The sequence below is a fragment of the Rhinatrema bivittatum genome, chromosome 2 (genome assembly GCF_901001135.1).
Source record: "Rhinatrema bivittatum chromosome 2, aRhiBiv1.1, whole genome shotgun sequence".
In the NCBI taxonomy this organism is placed as follows: Eukaryota; Metazoa; Chordata; class Amphibia; order Gymnophiona; family Rhinatrematidae; genus Rhinatrema; species Rhinatrema bivittatum.
The window spans coordinates 684908836-684927935 of NC_042616.1; the positions used below are offsets into that span (position 1 = coordinate 684908836).

Below are 19100 nucleotides of genomic sequence, written 5' to 3' on the forward strand. Positions count from 1 at the left end.
CTGAGAAAAGGCTACCAAACCCAAGGCACTGATGTGAGAGCAAGATCCATCAGTATCACCTAGGAGGCAAGTAGTGCTATTCAGCTGCTCGTCTTCTTCTAAATCCATCTACTTGTAGTCCCCAGTAGGGAAACGCTCATCCATCATCTGCTGGAGAAGAGGATTAGTGGTAGGCTGATGTTGGGCAGGGCTATATAGCCGTGATATCAGTTTTTACCTCAGTCTCCATCTGCTGGTAGAGGTGCATAACCCACTTCCTAGGACTGTCCTGCCTAAATGCAGAGCAAATCTGATTTTCAGAGTAAGCAAAATATGAAAATTAAACCAATTCTTGGATCTAGTATACACAAATATAATAGTCTGATATTATGAAAACCAGGCCTGTTTAGGACCCTCAATGACAAGAGTCAAGCATCCTAATATTTGAGTTAACCCATTATGTCCCAGTGTCCTATTTAGAGGATAGATTCTTAAAAAATTTGGGAGATAATGGACTAAACTAGCATGCTCTGGAATTGCAGGTGGATGATATAATAAAGCTCCACTTTAATCATTCAACCAGAAATTTCAAAAGTACATAGCAAGCCTGTTAGTAATATGTAAATTATTTAAAACTTATAAAAGCATCTCTGCAGCCTTAGAATACTTTTTTTTGTAGTGGGTCCTCTGATAAGTAGCTCATCAACAGAAATGTTTAAGAACCACTGGCTTATAGTCAGTCGTATCCTTCTCCAGTTTAAGGATGCATTTACAAAGAGTCTTCCTTATTTCAATGGATAATAAACTTTTACATGATTAACAGAATATATAAGGTACACATTGGGTAGCAGTTTATAACTTCTCAGGATAACAGAAAACATACGAGTTCAAATTAGAATGGACCCAGTAGCACAGGCCTGAAAAGGTTAAATACTAGGATAGCAAAGGTACCAAGTTCTAAAAGCACTACGGTCATTAAAAGTAATGCTGTGATAGGGCAGCAAGGATCCAGAGAGGAATAAGCCCAAGTTATATTCTTTGGGATCTAGTAAAATACTAAACCACAAGCAGCAGGAAATATATTACAGTTATTTTACATACTGCCTACCACCTTTTTCCCTGCTGGGTAGTTTTAATAACTTATTGGTTATGAAAACATGACCTCCAAATTCAATCTGTGAGCTGTCTCAACAACACAGATTTTTACATATATTGGAATAAGCTGTGTAAACTTAAGGCTTACAGAAATCATGTAAATATCTGTGTCAAAAATACTTAATGTGGTTTTCCTGTATTATACTTCCGCTAGATTTGTTAGACAGTTCTCTCTTCTCCGATTCCTTTTCAGAAACAATAGTTACGGGGGTCATAAACTAAAATAAATGCAAAAAAAAAAATCCCCCTTTTAGTTTTATATTACTAAATTAATATTAAACAAAGAACTAGCGAATCGTCAATGTTCATATATGAAGTAACGGGGCGGCAGAACGCCTTCCCAGTTGGAGGTTGGTCCCCAAACAAATCAACCGGCCTTAACCCTGAACAGCCACTGCCAGCTCCTTTCCTGAGCCCCTTATCCTTTCGCCTGCTCCCTTCTACTCACCAGTATTGGTGGTGGGACAAATGCCCCCGGTATCTTGAAAGAAGCAACAGTAAAGCAAGAAAGATCTGGTGAAAGAGAGACTAAATATGGTGAAGCTCCTTTTAAACTGCAGCTTGCTCGGGCGGAAGTTACGTTTTACAACTTCCGCCCCGAGAAAACTGCACAGGAGGCGGCTGGGGGGAATGGTTGTTTTAAATGTCATGTTTCCTGCAAGCTGCATAGTAAGAATACCTACCCCAAATTGCTAAGAGCATGGCCCATCCCATTCCGACGCCTAGAATAAGTTACATGCTTCCACGGCATTCAGTGAATCTACAGAAAGAAACCCCCATGAGAATAGGCTACGCAGAAATATAACCGCTGAAATATCTTTCTCGTGGTTTGTCTTTGGGACATATACCGTTTCTGCAGAATGAGTACAAGATCAAACCATCTGCCCCTCAGTTCGTTTGACTACAGACAGATAATGGGCAGATGCGGTACTGCTAAAAGAGGACACAGAGAAAGAAGAAGAGAGAGAGAGAGAAACCACCAAACGTGCTGCAGCTGAAATAGCAGCAAACTGCCGATAAGGACCGGACGTAGAAAAGAAAAGGAGCGCCAAACTCCTGCAGGGGCACTTTCCAAGATGTCAAAACTGCGAGAAACAATTAATGACGAAACTTCAAAAGCAGTAGCTCGCTGACTGGAATGGATCAGAAGCCGTGATTCTTCTCCTGTAATTACCTAGCTGGCCACACTGCTTCACCCCACAGTGCTGCCCAACATCCAGTTCCGCCATCACCGGTCGCGCCTGCGCAGCCACTAACCATTTGCTCTTTAGGCGACGTCACTGGGAGGCGGTGAGAGGAGAGTTGTCGCTCGCAGCGCTCTGCTTCCTGCCCATTGGGAAGAACCTGTTCTTCCGTCTTCTCCACCTGACGCTCGAGCGGTCTCTGACGTCACCGATCTGGCGTTCCCCTACGCGGCGTCATCGCGCGGCCGCACAGGTGTGGAAGTGGCAGGTGCCGTGCGGCTCGCTGGAGTTGTCCTCGGGTTCTGTAAGGGGCAGTGGGAGGTAAAACACCAAAGCCGACCTTACTGTAAAGGAAAGTAAGAGAGATGAGCAAGCTGACGAAGCTGTTAAAGGGCGGCGGCGGTGCCTCCCGCAAACGCGGGACTCCGAGCGCGCAGGAGGCGCTGGGCCGTCTGCGGGAGACGGAGGAAATGTTGACCAAGAAGCAGGAGTTCCTGGAGAAGAAGATCGAGCAGGAGGTGGCCACAGCCCGCAAGCACGGCACTAAGAACAAGCGAGGTGAGGGAAGGGGGGAGGGATATTTTGGGTCAAAGGAGAGCGCATTCTTGGTCATCAAAAAAACAAGAAAATGAGGTGCGGTGGGGAAAACCAAGAATGAGAGCGGAGGAAGGGGGCGTTCTGTGGCCCATGGAGGGGAGAGAGGTTTCGGGGTGGAGTTTCACTGGGCTGCCAGAGGAGGTATTTTTAAACAATGTCCATGCCTGTTGCACACTCTTTAGCTTTGTCGCTGCACCTTTCAGGTTTTTTTTTCTTTACTATTTTCCTCATTTTTTTCAAAGTTTACCTTTTGAAAGTTTAGTGCTAGAGTTATGGATTTATTTACTGTCCCCCTTCCTGTCAATTCAAATTTGATCAAATTATGATCACTGTTGCCAAGTGGCCCCACCACAGTTACCTCTCTCACCAGATCCTGGTCTCCACTGAGAATTAAGTCTAAAATTGTTCCCTCTCTTGTCTGTTCCTGAACCAATTGCTCCATAAAACTGCCACTTATTTCAACCAGGAACTTTCTGTTTCTAAGATGTCCTGATGTTAAGTTTACCCAGTCGATATTGGGGTTTTTGAAATCTCTCATTATTACTGCACTACCAATTTGGTTAGCTTCCCTAATTTCTCTTAGCATTTCACTATCCATCTCATCGTTTTATCCAGGTAGTATACTCCTATACTCCTATCCTATCGCTATTGCTATACTCTTCCCCAGTACACCAGGGATTCGATTGTACATTTAGTCTCTTGCAGGGTCTTTATCCTGTTGGATTCTATGCCATCCTAGACATAAAGCACCACCCTGCCACCAAGTTGCTCCTCTCTATCATTGTAATATAATTTGTACCCTGGTATAGCACTATCCCATTGGTTATCCTCCTTCCACCATGTCTGTGAGATGCCAATTAAGTCTGTCATCATTCATTGCTGTACACTGTAACTTTCCCATCTTTTTAGACTTATGGTATTTTAAAAGTGTGTGTTTTGTTTGTATTAACATTCTACTTTTCAGTTGTCAGGGATAATTTGGAATCTTTTAGCTCAGGTGATTCTTTACTTATAGGCACATGGACTACTTTTCTTATTATTGCAACCGCTCTGTTGGGATACTTTAGCTCTAATGCTTGGTTGGATAAATTCCTGGAGGAGAAGTTTGTAACCTGCTATTAATCAATAGGGAATAGCCACTACTTGTCGCCGGCATTTGTAGCATGGGATCTATTTAATGTTTGGGTAGTTGTCAGGTACTTGTGACTTGGATTGGCCACTGTTGGAAACAGGATACTGGACTTGATGGTCACTTAGTCTGACCCAGTATGGCACATTTTATTTATTTATTTATTTACTTAGATTCTTTTACTATACCGATACTCAAGACTAGGTCTTATCGTACCGGTTTACAATAGAACAAGGGGAAACCAATTAACAACTATGTAGAAGGTAAAGTTACATTGAACAGGGAGCGAAAACATGGGAGATGGAAGACAGGAAAGATATTATAGCGATAACAACTGGAGCGTGATACAATAATCAACGAAAAACAATAGGGTAGTGAGGCATAAACATAATATATCCTGTGGAAGGAGGAGACATGGGGAGGTAAGGGGGGGGGGGTGTCAGGGCAGGGACTGGAGCGGTGGGGGGTAGGAGTTAGGGGTCGGAGGGTGAGATCAACTAAGAGGGTGTGATCAACTAAGATACTATACACATCAAAGAACATTTTATGTTCTTTGATGTGTATAGTATCTTAGTTGTGTATTGTTTACTTCCTTATCAGTTCTCTATTATCCTGGATACATCCCATACTTAATCTAGCACTCCATCTTGTTTTTGCCTTTGTTTCATAATAATGTAGTTAGGCTGTTGCCAGAACATCTGTCCCTAGGTCACTGTGGCATTGCTACTTAATCTTTTATACTATGTTATAACTCTACAATGCTGTTCAACAACTGTTGATACTAGCTGTAATGAGTAGGGGCCAATCTTACAGTTGGTTAATGTATTGTATAAATAATAGGATCTTGAAGGTAGTCTAATTTTGGGGAAATGCACATTTATTTCTCTCCTGCCAGACGAGTCCAGATAAGTGGAATTTGTACCTCCTTAACAGCAGATGGAGGCAGACTGTAAGCTTTCTTGTCCTGATGTCCCTCCCTGGTACAGCAGGAAAGGAGTTTGTAGTTCTCTGCCTCCAACAGTTGGTAAGAATCAGCTGGTTCAGCAGGAAGAAAACAGTAGAGGCTCCAAGGGACAATGGCCTTCCTTAAGGTTGATTTCCCCAGGGATAGCCAGTGCTGGTGACCCTACTAGGAATGACTGGCCTCAGGGGGCTGATCTTCCAGGGCAATCAGGCTTGTTGGCCGGCATTTCCCATTGCAGTGAAAGTAGAGCTTCCATGTCTTTAACAAAAAAAAAGTTCTGCCGCATGGAAGAGAGGAGCAGTAAGCTCAGGGCAAGTCCCAAGCCACGGGCCTAGATTCCAACCCGTTCTCCCCCCCCCCCCCCCCCAAGTCTCTCCAACCCTCTCCATACATTTGCACCAGAAAGTGCATTGGGTGTGGAGCCCAATGTTTTGCAAGCATTGCAGGGTCATTCTGCAAGAACTGTGACTGCTGAGATGGATGAGGGGGGCGGAGCAGTGCACTCGGCCTTTTGCAGTGTTTCCTAAAATTTTTGAGCAGGTTGAAGATCACAGCAGTCTTTAACTGCATTGGAGGGTAGGGGCAGGCACAAAGAGTGGGTTGCCATGGTCAGATTCCCGCTGGAAGGGATAGAGGAGTTCTCCACAGAATTCATGTTGGCCATGCATGGGGGCCTATTACTAAATTAAAAGCAGGCCAATACAGGAGGAGAGCACCAGCAGGGAACACCCCAGGAGAGGAATGGGACTCGAGCAGATTTATTTATTTATTTGTGGTTTTTATATACCGGACTTCGTAGGATAACATCAGTTCGGTTTACATTATAACTTCAAAATCAGCAAAACAGAGGCTTTACATAGAACTTATAGATGTGGCAAAGGTGAACCTAGCCTTAGTGGACGAGGGAGACTCTTCTCAAAGTGACTCCCAGGAAGAGGATGAGAGAGGGGACTTGAGGGTCTGCCAGGACAATGTGGAAGTTTGGCTGTTTAGGCCTGAAGAACTGGGGCCATTAATAGCTAGAGTCTTCTAGATGTTGAGGCTGTTAGGCTTCAGATCCTTCAGCTAGTCCTCTAAGAGTGATCCCTTATTAATAAGCATTAAAAAGCCAGCTAGAGCCTTCCCAATACACTCAGCAATACAGAATATACGGTAATTGCTGCAAAGTGGAAGAGGCCAGAGCCAAGGCTGAGAAGTAGGAGGATAATGGAAAAGCTGTTTGTAATAGATCAGAAAGAGAGTGAGAAGTTGCTTCGCCTGCCTAAGGTGAATTCTGTGGTTTATGCAAGTGCATGAAGGACTACAATCCCAGGGGAGGGGAGAGCTGCCCTGAAGGACTCCCAGGACAGGAAGGTAGAAGCTCTTTTGAAGAGAGCCTTTAAGTTGTCTAGCCTTGCCATGCAGGCAGTGATTTGCAGAGGGGTTTGTGTGTAACCAGGATACTGATGCAATGGATGCATCAGTTTACATTAGCAACAGAAAGAGAAGGATCTCAAACATGTCTGCCAGGTTAGGTAAGCTTCCATTTATGGGAAGACTGCTAATTGGCGAAGAATTGGAGGGGCTGCTGAAAGACTGTAAGGACTACCAGAAGATAAGGGTCAGAATGATCTTCCTTTTAGGCATGAGCCAACAAGGCCCAAAGGATTGCAAACAATATAGGCAGGCCAAGAACCAGAACACAAGGACTACTAGACTGCTGGGGATGCCCACAGCCCTTTCGAAGAACCAGATATATCTCAAGAGGAAGGGGGCACTAGGACACCACTCATCGGTAAAGGACTGCAATGACAATTTGCAGGCCCACTTCTCGCTCTTGCCAATAGGAGGCAGATTACAAAGTTTCTGCGAGAAGTGGATCCACATAATAGGAGACCAGTGGGTGCTCGGCACCATACAAGAGGGTTACAGACTGGAACTAATAATCACAATAAAGGAAGTTTTTCTTACATCACCATGAAAAGCAAGCAAGATATTGTCAGTGCAGGAAACAATAGACAGACTTCTCCATTTACAAGCAAAAGTGCTAGTCCCAAAGGAAGAAAGGGAAGCCATTCAATTTACTTCATAGTTCCAAAGAAGGAACCTTTCAACCATTATTAGATATAAAGAAGGCGAACCAAGCTTTGAGGGTCCCACATTTCTGCATGGAGTTGCTGGGGATGGTGAGGTCAGTAAGAAAAAGAGAATTTCTGTCATCTCTGGAACTTCCGGAAACATACCTTCTTAATATAATCAGGAAGGATGTCCAGCACTTTGCAGTACTAGGGGAACATTATTAATTCAAGGCACTGCGATTAGGTCTGGCTACGGCACCAAGAATGTCTACAAAAGTAATGAGGTGGTAGTGGTCTTCCTCTTCAGACAGGGGGTCACAGTACATTTATACTTGGATGATTGGCTAATAAGAGCCAATTCTTTCCAGTAAGGATGTTAACTATACGATTCTGTTGCTTAAGTTAGGATGGGTAGTAAAGAGGGACAAGAGTCACTTGTACCCCTCCCAGACACTGGTGTATTTCTGGGCACAGTTTGATGCAAAGATGGGAATGCAGTCCCTGACACAGGAGCAGATAGACAAGTTGCAACAACAAATATGGGATACTTAATGCAACAACAAATATGGGATACTTAATGGCGGTTGGGATAACTTCCAGGAGTTAGGGTCAATGGCAGTGACAGTCGAGATGCTGTCCTGGACAAGGGCCCACATGAGGTTGTTACAGAGGACCCTATTAGGCGGACCCTATGAAGTCAGGATTTCGAAAAAGAAGATCCTTATAACAGAGTAGGTCAGGAGAAGCATGAAGTGATGGTTATCCAAGGCCAGTTTGGCCAAGGCATCCAGGCTTAAGCCCCCACACTGGATAATGCTAATGGCGGATGCAAGCGGAGCAGGATTTGGGGGGGAGGGAGTACACTGTGAGGGAAAGTAGTGCAAGGGACCTGACCGCAACTGGAAGAGTAATACTCAAATCACCTGGAAACCAGAGCAAGCTGTTGCTGGTAAACTGTTTGCCAAGGCTAGAAGGTAAAGTGGTCAAAGTGCTTTCGGACAGTGCCACAGCAGTGGCATATCTGAACAGATGGGGTGATGGTGGGGGGAGGACAAGAAGCTTGCATGTAACGAAGGAAACAGCTATGATAATAAGCTAGGTGGGACACGAAGCTGGGATAGGCAACATTCAAGCTAATTTCCTAAACCTCCTGTCCTTTAAAGCTTAACCTCGTAGAAACGTTGCACGCAAACAGTTTGCCTTCCAATGTGCTGTCTCTATCCCTGGAAGAAAGAAATGAATGCTCGATGAGAAGATCTCCCCTCTCATTTTAAATAAGCAATTTGGGACTCTGTTTTTCCACTGGTACATTTAACAAGACCATGATTTGGGTCCCTCCCAATGCAGTTTTTGCATGAAACACGGTCTGTGTCAGGGGACCGTGCAACTTTGGGGGGGAGGGAGTACTATCTCATAACCAGTTATATATTATTGATTTGTTGCTAATTTCCGCTCTACCTTTCTTCCTGGCTACTTTAGCCTCCAAGTTCTATGCCCTTGTTTTATGTAACTTTGCTTGATTCAGCCTTCTTGTTTTTGGGTTACTCTTGTTTTTTTCCCCTAAGTTCCATGTAAACCGGCCTGATGTGAATTCTATTCGTGAAGTCCGGTATAGAAATATTTATTAAATAAATAAATAAATAAACTTTATTTTTGAGTTTAGATATCTCTGGATACATCTGGATCTTGCGTATTCAAATCTGTCTTAAACTAGAAGTTAATGGACATTGAGTGCTTTTTCCTGCCCTATATTGTGTTTTTGTTTGCTTTGTGGCTTGGGCAATCACCTTGCTTAATTTCCTAAACCACCAGAAGATGGACCCAGGTGAATGGGAGTTGGCAGAAGAAGCCTTCAGGCAGATAGTGGACACATGGGGAAGGCCTCTGTGAGATCTGATGACCACACGGAAGAACTCCAAAGCAAGGCAATTTTACAGTCTTGGAAGAAAATGGGGAACCAGAGGGATAGATACTGTATCCCAAAGATGGCCTATGCTCTGTCTTCCCATCCTGGCTAGTAGTAGAGAAGGTGGTAAGAAGAATAGTGGAACATCCAGGGTAAGTGGTTCTGGTCACACCAGACTGGTTGAGATGGCCGTGGAATGCGGATCTAGTCAGGCTGAAAAGGGGAGAGCCTGTAAAGTTTGAGAGTGTCAGGTCTGCTGAAATAAGACTGGTCATCATGTATTGATCTAGAGCACATCTCTCTTAAGGCTTGGCTATTGAGAGGAGTAGGTTCAGAAAGAGGGTATATTCTGCTCAGGTAATCGTAACCCTACTGAGAGCTAGAAGAAAGTCCACTTCAGTTACATATGTTAGAATCTGGAGGATTTTGAGAACTAGTATAAACAGTGGAAGATTTTAATCTAGGAAAGCAGAGATAGACAGGCTTCTGCAATTTTTGCAGTAAGGGTTGAGTAACGGCCTAGTGTACATTCTTTGAGGGTTCAAGAATCAGCCATTTCGTGCTACAGCGGGCAAGTGAATGGAGCCTCCATAGCAGCACACCCAAACATGGTTCACTTTATGAGAGAAGCAAGACACCTATAGACACTGCTGAAGCCTCTAGTACCCTTGTGGGACCTGAATTTGGTCCTGAGGATGCTAGCAGAGGCCCCTTTTGAACCTCTCAAAGGACTTCATTAAAGGATCTAACATTAATAATGAACTTGTTGGTGTCAGTTTGTTCTGCAAGAAGGATTTCAGAGCTGCAGGCCTTTTCATGCAGGGATCCAAGGGGAGAAGGTAACCTTCGGGCCAGTACCTTCATATTTTGCCAAAGGTTGTATCAGAATTTCACCTCAATCAGGTAACTTTCTTGCTGGGATTCAGATATTTGAAGGTGACAAATCTGTTTCAGAAGTCAGTCAAGTTGTTTGTCTTATTACTGGGAGGCAAAAAGGAGAAGCTGCCTCTGAAGCATCACTTGCCAGATGGATCAGGGAGGTGATAATGACAGCCAATGTGATAAAAGGGAAACCAGGTTCTAAAGGCCTGAGAACATACTCTACGGAAACCCAAGCAACGGCCTGAGCAGAATATAGAGCAATAGGACCACATTGCTGTTTTGAAGATGTCAACTGGTGCTATGTGCACACATTTACAAAGCATTATAAGCTGAATTTCCAAGAGAGAAAGGAGGCAAGATTTGCAATCGGAGTCCTGGAAGCATCTCTGGGTAACTCCTGCCCGGAATAAGTACAGCTCAGGTACATCCCATTTGTATAGACTGTTCTGACAGGTCAAAGACAAAGGTACAATTAGGTTTTTCCTGCTAATTTTCTTTCCTTGAGTCCTGACAGTCTAGTCCAGAACCTACACCTGAAACAGGGGGAGGGAATGTAAATAACTGATGAAAAAGCACATATACATCAGAGCAGAATATAATCTGGGTAGGCAATGAAGAGCAGAGGAGATGCTCTTTCCATTGGGTTTCTGGTTTTAGAATACATTTTGTCTATCAAATCACTTGTTTCTTTTTGTGGCATCTGTAAAAGAGAGAGAGAGATGGAGAAGTGCTGGCGCACCTGGGAAAGAAAGAACATAGGTGAAGCTCAGTCAGAGGGGACCCATCAGTATACACTGTTCTTGATTAAATCATTTGTTTGTTCTGCTTACATTTACAAAAAAAAAAAAAAAAAGAGAGAGAGAAATATGTATTAGAAGATGGGGATGACCAGAAGCAATTAGAGGACCAGCTTAGGCAAGAGACTACTGACTCCTTCCCTGGGACTTCAGGACAAGAAAGCTTGTACTCTGCCTCCATCTGCTGGTGGTGAGGGGCATGAATTGCATTTATTTGGACTGGTCTGTCAGGATTCAAGGAAAGAGAATTAGCAAGTAAGACCTAATTATACTATATCCTGTAGTAAAAAGTTCAATTATATTTTACCTGCTATTCTCATTTCTTGAGTCTTGACAGACCAGTCCAGACAAGTGGTATCTCCCCCCCCCTCCCCCAGCAACAGATGGAGGCAAACCTCACATTCCTCCCTAAATAGCCTGGTACAGCAGGGAAGCCATTGGTAGTTTTCTTTGCCCAAACGGAATGATGTAGCTTTTCCTGGAACTTGACAAAAGAATATTGTAAATAATCTGGAAACAAATAAGGATGATCATATTCTCTGCCTATCCTCCCTGGGTTACATCTTGTTTATGGCTATTATGTAACCAAAGGAAAAGAGTCTTCTGTTTGCTTCTTATTCTCTAACGTCTATATTCTTTCACTTCATTCTACTCACAATCAAGAATGCAACCAAAACAAATTCTGTTTCCCTGATCCCTTGTTGGGATGGGTTCTGGACTGTTCTCTCAGGACTCAAGAAAAGGCAGTTAGCAAGTGAGATCTAACTGAATCTTCCTCATCATCCTGTTAGACCAGTCCAGACAAATGTGATGTATCTAAGCATTACGTATCCCAGGTGGGTGTATCCTAGAGCTGTCTCTTAAGACCCCTGTGGAGAAGGCTATATTTCCTCTCTTGAACATTCAGCCTATTTTGAAAATGAATGCATGCTACCCTACAAGTCTCTGCTAGGTCTACCATTCTATGCTCCACCTACAAGCCTACCTGAGCTCTTGTGGAGTGTGCCTTTAGATCCTCCAGTACGTTCCCAGTGGAGGCAGTGCATGCAAATCTTTTTCATGCATATTCATTGTAGATATCCTGAAAACTTGGCCTGTTTGTGGCACTCAAGGACTGGAGTTTGCCATCACTGCACTAAGATGTACCCTTAATGAGTTCACTGCTAGGCCCTTATCCAAACCATCCTAGAGAAACTTCAAGGTAGAGGGTAATTTTACCTTCTTCAACCTCCTTCCCTTCTTTCTGCACCCCCCTATCTTGAAGATCTTCCAAATTCTTGAATTCAGTAATGAGATTGACTTCTTTTTTGCCTTAAGCAAGGTCAGCATTATCTGCTTTGAATACCGTCTTCTGTTGAACTTTCTCCTTTCCAGAGCCATGCCACAAGTCAAAACTGAGCTGGATTTTCTATGATCATTGGTTCCTGTCATAGCAGGCCTTCATTCTGAGTAAATGTGTGGATATATCTGTTACACATATAGCCAAAACATTCAACACAGAAGATTTCTTAAGCTGCCATAGATTTGACCCAGGAGAATGCGAGCTGGCAAAGAAAACTTTCAACCAAATTGTGGCCAGATGGGGGTGTCCCCATTGGGATCTAATGGCACTACACAAGAATGTCAAGGTGAAGAACTTCAGTTGAAGAGAATGGCGATCTAGGGGGATAGATGCCCTAACACAGAGTTGGCCCAGAAAAGCATTACTGTATATATTCCCACTATGGCCAATAGTGAGGAAGACCCTGAGGAAAATTGTGAATCATCCAGGTCTAGTCATCCTGGTAGTACCAGATTGGTGAGAGTCCTGTGGTATGCTGCTCTGGTAAGTCTCAAGCAACAAGAACCAATATATTCTTTTGACTGAGGTGTTCTACTTCTCTTATCACTTGAATGCTTCTTGTTCCCTCTTATCTGTGGACATACGCTATTGCTGTTTATTGTCTGACAATACTCTTACAGCCTTGCCCTTGGGCATTGGTAGGAAGCTTTTCAGTGCTAGTCTGATTGCTAGATGATTCATTGAGAGGCTTTCTTCTCTGCTTGACCAGCATTCTTGCACCACTTTTCTTTTTGCAGTGTGCCTCAGATCCTGACTGACTTGCATCTGTGGTCAACGTCGCCCATTTTGATGATTCAAAACTAATTCCCCTTGAAAGATTCGCTCTGTCTAGTCACCACTGCAAGATTTTCCTGGCCGGTCTTGTTATAGGCAGTATTCTGTCAAATTCTTGGCTCGGTGGTGCCCATATGAATAATAGGCTCTGCTGTAAGGGGGATGTAGATGGATTCTTGCTCAGAGAACCACCTTGATTGTGGCTGTCATTGAGCTAAGAGCTGGAAGTAATTGTAGGCTGTAGGGGAGGAAGTAATTGTAGGCTGTAGGGGAGGCTGAAGCTAGAATGCTTTTTATTTGACCTTGCAATTTGAGGATTCTCTTGCTTGGTAGGGATATGTTCCCTATTCTCGTGTTAAACTGGCTCCCAGGTAGGTCAACTGCTGTGATGGCTCCAAATAGCTTTTGTCCCTATTCACTACTCAGCCTAAGTTCTTCAGTGTTCATATAACTCTGACTGATGCCTGATGGCCCTCCTGCACCAAGTCTGCTCTTATTAACCAATAGCCAGATACGGGTGTACTCTTATTTCTTCTTTGGGTAAGGCAGCTGCTATTACCGCCATTACTTTTGAAAATATCCTGAGAGCTATCACCAGGCCGAATGCAAGTGCCTTGATCTGGAAACGGTTCCCTAATATTGCAAAGTGCTAAAACTACTGATGTCTCCTTAATGGTATGTGGAAGTAAGACTCTTATAAATCTATCCATGACAAAAACTCTCCTTTTCATAAGAGCATAAGAATGGCCATATTGGGTCAGACTGAGGGTCCATCAAGCCCAGTATCCTGATTCTAACCAGTGGCCAATCCAGGTCACAAGTACCTGGCAAGACCCTAAACAGTAAATAGATATGCCATAATCAGCATGTTCAGTGTTTCCATGTGGAAATAGTGTACATACAGACACTGTTGAGTACTTTGAGGACCAAGACCAGCTGAAAGGTTCCTTCTTTCTTTAAGAGGACAAATAGTTTGACTAGCTGCCTTTCCCTCTCTCCTGTATTGGGAATAGTATTATAGCTTGTAAGTACAGTAACCTGTCTATTGTTCTCTGTAGCACTTACTTTTTGTGTCCCTTGCATGGGGTCTGAACATATTTTATTGGAGATTTTAATTCTAATAACCCCACTGTATCACTTCTGGGATCCATTGGTCTCTCGTAATATTGTTGTAGTCGTCCTACCAGTGGGATTGAGGAGAGGTCCTGAGTGGTGTCTCTGCCTGCCATGTGCCCCTTGGTGTCCTTATCTTTGCCATTGTGCCTACTTTCCAGAAAGGACTGCTCTCATTCTAGCGGCCTAGACCTCTGTTGTGCCAGAGGTATCACTGGCCAATACCATCTAAAATCCTTTGGCTGGACCCTTCCAGCAGCTCCTTTAAAATTAGTCCTGCTCTTATCTTCAGATAGCCTCTGTGACTTAGAATCACCCAGAGTTTTGACTAACTGCTCTAGCTCCTCCCCAGATAGCTGTCTGCCATTAAATGGTAGGCAATCTGCTCAATCTGGCCTTAGAATCTGTCTGCTGCCCAGTTTATCAGTCACAGTATTCTCCTGGTCAACACATTCGTTGCTATTTGTTTGGCCATTTGTATGACCAAATCAACAGGGAGTCTGCTATGGACTCTGAGTGCCATCTGTATCCCGCTGGATTGTGATGCCTCCGGGTCCTCGCACCAAGGGGACTGTTGCTTCAATCATTGCAGTGCTCTCGCCACATGTCCTCGGCAAATGGCTGCCTAAAGTGAAAGGCTAGCTACTTCTAGTGATCTCTTCAATGTGGACTCCACCTTCCTGTCCTGAGGGTTCTTCAGTGCTATTCTCCCTTCAACAACTACAACTACTACTAAACGTTTCTATAGTGCTCCATGACATACGCAGCGCTGGAATTGTGGTTCTCTTAGTGACAGCTGCCACCGCTACATCTTTGCTAGGCAACTGGTATAACTGCTCCTTTTGTTGCTGCTGCAGTGCATATAATTTATCCATAGCCCTCTACATTTAAACATTGCATCTGGGCATTCTCACTCCAGGTCCAGCATTTCCGTTATGGCTGCATGCACTGGGAAAGCCTTAGGGGGGGCTTCTATACTCCTTCAGTATTAGGTCCCCCTTTGGACTCTCTTAAATGGGTTGTTCTTCCTCTAATTGTAAAGCATGAGTAATAAATAAGTAAATAAATAAAGCATGAGTAACTTTAGCAATCGGCTGTCCAAACTCTTCACCTCTGAGCAGCCTAACTGCTGAGTCTGCTGTTTGCTCTACTATTTCCCCTTCCTCCCATCCATCTTGTGAATCTTAAGTCCTCTTTATTTAGCAAGGAGCTTTTCTTCAGGGAAAAAATTGATCTAATTTTAGTTTGGGCTTCTTAAGTTCCCGGGGAGCTTCTCATGGAGTCCAGGGCTGGTGCGTCCTATTAGGTGAACTAGGCGGTTGCCTCTGGTACCAAAGAGCAGCCATGTGGGGGCTGCGAGCGGAGCCTATCCCGCTCGCAACTAAGAAGAGTAGAGATTCAGTGGGCTGTGAGCAGTGCCCATCCTGCTCACGGCTCAGAGAAGCGCACACTCAGTGGGCGTGAATGAGGTAGGAGTTTGGGCTGAGACTGGGGGGGTGCAGGTGGATATAAGGCAGAAGGTTTCACCTAGGGCACCTAATAACCTTGAACCGGCCCTGATGGAGTCTTATCTGCCTTTTTCCTCCTGCCCTCTTCCTGGGCCTTAGTCTTCTGTAGGGCTTCACAAATCTGTCCTGGTTTTCAGGATATCCAGAATGAATATGCATGAGATAAATTTGCATATCATGGAGACTCAGTATATAGGGTCCCCAGGACAGGTTTGAGATGCCCTGGTCTACAAAATACCTTTTCTGTATCACCATTACAGAATCAGTAATAAACCCCTGCTCCTCACATTCTTCCCGCTCTTGTGGTTCCTGTGCCTGCTGTGGACCTCCCAGGAATAGGTCTCAAGCGGCTGAGGAATGTCCGGAATGATTCACCCATTCCAGCCCCATGGGAAAGCTGCTTCCAATGGGCCCTTGAGCTCCATGGTGGTAATTCTAACCTCATGCCCCTCCCTCACTGGTGCTGTGTTTTATTTCAGTGCTATCACAGTTCTTGCAAAAGGAGCCAGCTACACTCATGTTTTCCATGTTTTCCAAGTTCTATAACCTTGTTATATGTACCGCCTCTTGGCGTAATTTTTATGTTTCAATGTAAACCGATGTGATCTGTATTTTAATACAGGAACACCGGTATATAAAAATCTAAAAATAAATAAATAAATGATCTAGCAGACCCCTTACCCGTTGCATCCCCTCCCCTGTTCCATACCTTGTACTCAGTGTGGTAGGAGGTGGGCGTGGGGAGGTTGCTCCCGGAATCGCAGGGATTTCTGGCTGATTAACTGCCATAGGCCATGGGTTACTGCCTGTTACCATGGCTCTCTTCCTTCCCCCTTGATTTCCTTTTATTTATCTTTTTGAACTTCTTAAAGGGAAGCATTGACTTTTTATCTTTCATGGGAAATCAGGGATCTCAAACCCTGATTGCCCTGGGGGAGGGAAGAACCACCACCTTACTATTGTCCTGGGTCTCCAGCCGCCTCCTCTTCCTTAATGAAAGCGGCCTAAGAGACTTTTGCCTCAGGAGCTTACTTCCTCCTCTTTGCCTGCTGTTCTGGACTTCACTTAGCATTTGTTGGAGGCAGAGAGCTGCTGACACCTTCCCTATTGCACCAAGATGTATAAGAATGTAAGCAAGTTTAGGGGTGCAGGGACTTGTCTGCTACAGCAGTGGTTCTCAACCTTTTTTCTGTCGGGACACACCTGACAGATGGTTCTCACATGCGTGACACACTGACCCATGATCGTCACAGGGCTAGATGTAAATGTACAGTTTGCATCCACGGGAACCCCCCTGATCCACAATAATGGATGTAAAGCAGAATTATGACATTCCCCATTCAACTCACTCTACAAAAAAGATATTCTGGTTCTGGTGTCATCTCAGTAACAGCAACTCAAACTCCTACTTTCAAGCTCAATAGCCCTACTTATGAAAAGACAGCAGTTTACCACCAATGCATGACCTCTTGAGAAAACGCAACAAATAAGACTGATAAAACACTTACATGCTAGTAAAATATCTCTGTAACAGACACAGAACCGACCTAACATACTCCCAGGATCTGTAGTAATGCACATAAACTAATCCACACACAGTTACACCTGTATTATGGAATACACTCAAACAGGAGCAACCCTATCTATGAAAAGGCAACACTACAAATATTAAATCAGGCCCTAAAAACCAATACACCTCTTATTAGGAAAACAGAACTAGCAAGCAGCTATAGATCCCCACACAGAAATAATTGTAAAACTATACTAATAAGCAGAATAAATGTTTCACAACAACTATGAACAGAATAACATCCAACAATTAAAAACTCATAAAAACTATTAAAAATTCTCCAAACACCAATAAAATATTTCAAAAAAAGCAGACACATCACATAATATTAAATAATTAAAATAGCAGTCAATCAAGAAAAATAAACTTAAAAAGCCACCTTTACTTACCCCCTCCAGCAGCTCTCCTACTCCTCTTCCATGCCGGCTGTAGCACACAGCAGAAGCAGCAGTAGTGGCTAAGCTCTACACTCATGGTCCTCTTCCTTAGGGCCCATGTCTCTCACACACACACACACCATACCAGTCATGCCCCCATGACCAGTTTCTGTCTCTCACACACCAATCATCTCCCAGTCTTTGACAAACACACCAGTCACCTTCCTGAACAGTTTCTCTCATGCCATACACACACACACACACACACAGGCTTCCCACTCCCGTGTTCCACTTACATATATGGGCTTCTCACTTTCATAATCACTTTCTCTTTCTCACATACACTCACCAGTTCTCACTCCCATGCTTGTTCTCTCCACATGCACAGGCTTCTCATTCCCATAATCACTTTCTTTCTCTCCCACATACACACACACCAGTCACCTGATCTCTCTCATGCATACACACACACAGGCTTCCCACTCCCATGTTCTCTTTCAGATATACAGGCTTCTCACTCCTATGCTGTATCTCACACACTCCCAGCTTTCTCACTCCCATGCTCACTCTTCACATGCACAGGCTTCTTATTCCCATAATCACTTTCTTTCTCTCTCTCACATACACACAAACACACACCAGTCACCTGATCTCTCTCATGCATATACACACACACATAGGCTTCCCACTCTCATGTTCTCTTTCAGATATACAGGCTTCTCACTCCCATGCTGTGTCTCACACACACAGGTTTCTCACTCCCATGCCCACTCTTCACCTGCACAGGCTTCTCATTCCCATAATCACTTTCTCTCTCTCTCTCTCTCTCACACACACACCCGTCACCTGATCTCTCTCATGCATACACACACACAGGCTTCCCACTTCCATGTTCTGTCTTACATACACAGGCTTCTCCCTCCCATGCTGTGTCTCACACACACCCAGGTTCTCACTCCCATGCTCACTCTCTTCACATGCACAGGCTTCTCATTCCCATAATCACTTTCTCTGTTACACACACACACACACACACGCCCAGTCTCTCTCTCATTTCCATGCTCGCTCTCCACGTGCACAGGCTTCTCATTCCCTGAATCACATTCTCTCTCTCACATTCACATACACACCAGTCACACCGTCACCTTACCAACCAGTCTCTCTCATATACATGCACACACACAGGCTTCCCACTCCCATGCTCTCTCTCACATAATCAGGCTTCTCACTCCCGTGCTTTCTTTCACATACACCCCCACAACACCAGGCTTCTTACTCCCATGCTTTCTCACATACCCAGATTTCTCACTTCCATGCTTTTTCTCTCTCTCTCTCTCTCTCACACACACACACATCACTGACTGTCTCACACTCTCACATACACATCAGTCATCTCCTTGAGCAGTCACTTTCATCGTCTCTCACATATACACATACATCAGCTCTCTGACCAGTTTCTCTCAATCACACACATACTCCCGATCAAATACATTCTCTCACTTACACACAGGCAGGCTGGCTGATTCTCTCTCTTTCTGTCACTCACTTCCTCCCTCCCCCCCCCCCCCCCCCCCTCCCGAGCACAAACGGTAGCTGCTCCTCCTCCTCCAGCCCCCCGCAGGCCAAGAAGGAAGAATTCCATCGATCGTGGGAGGCTCATGCCGCTCTCTCCTTTCTCGATTACCGTCTGCTGCAATAGCTTGGGGGCTGATGCAGTGGCGTAGCCAGAATTGATTTTTTGGGTGGGCACAAGGTTAACATGGGTG

General features: G+C 44.4%; 2 protein-coding genes across 14 annotated transcripts in view; one reads left to right on the plus strand and one right to left on the minus strand.

Annotated features, from left to right (window-relative positions):
* ZFAND1 (zinc finger AN1-type containing 1) overlaps positions 1 to 2509 on the minus strand; it is a 31741-nt gene extending 29232 nt beyond the window's left edge. For 3 of the 13 annotated variants that reach the window (XM_029591560.1, XM_029591567.1, XM_029591561.1), the window contains exon 1: positions 1583 to 1800. In XM_029591560.1, coding sequence (XP_029447420.1) covers positions 1583 to 1784 — 202 coding nt within the window. In that variant the 5' untranslated portion in view covers positions 1785 to 1800. The other 10 variants (XR_003854867.1, XM_029591568.1, XM_029591566.1 and 7 more) reach the window with 9 other exon arrangements.
* Positions 2510 to 2646: 137 nt separating this feature from the next.
* CHMP4C (charged multivesicular body protein 4C) overlaps positions 2647 to 19100 on the plus strand; it is a 70362-nt gene continuing 53908 nt past the window's right edge. Inside the window, exon 1 of the mRNA XM_029591569.1 lies at positions 2647 to 2876. Within this exon, the coding sequence (XP_029447429.1) occupies positions 2684 to 2876 (193 nt within the window). The 5' untranslated portion in view covers positions 2647 to 2683. The remainder of the gene's footprint in view (positions 2877 to 19100) is intronic.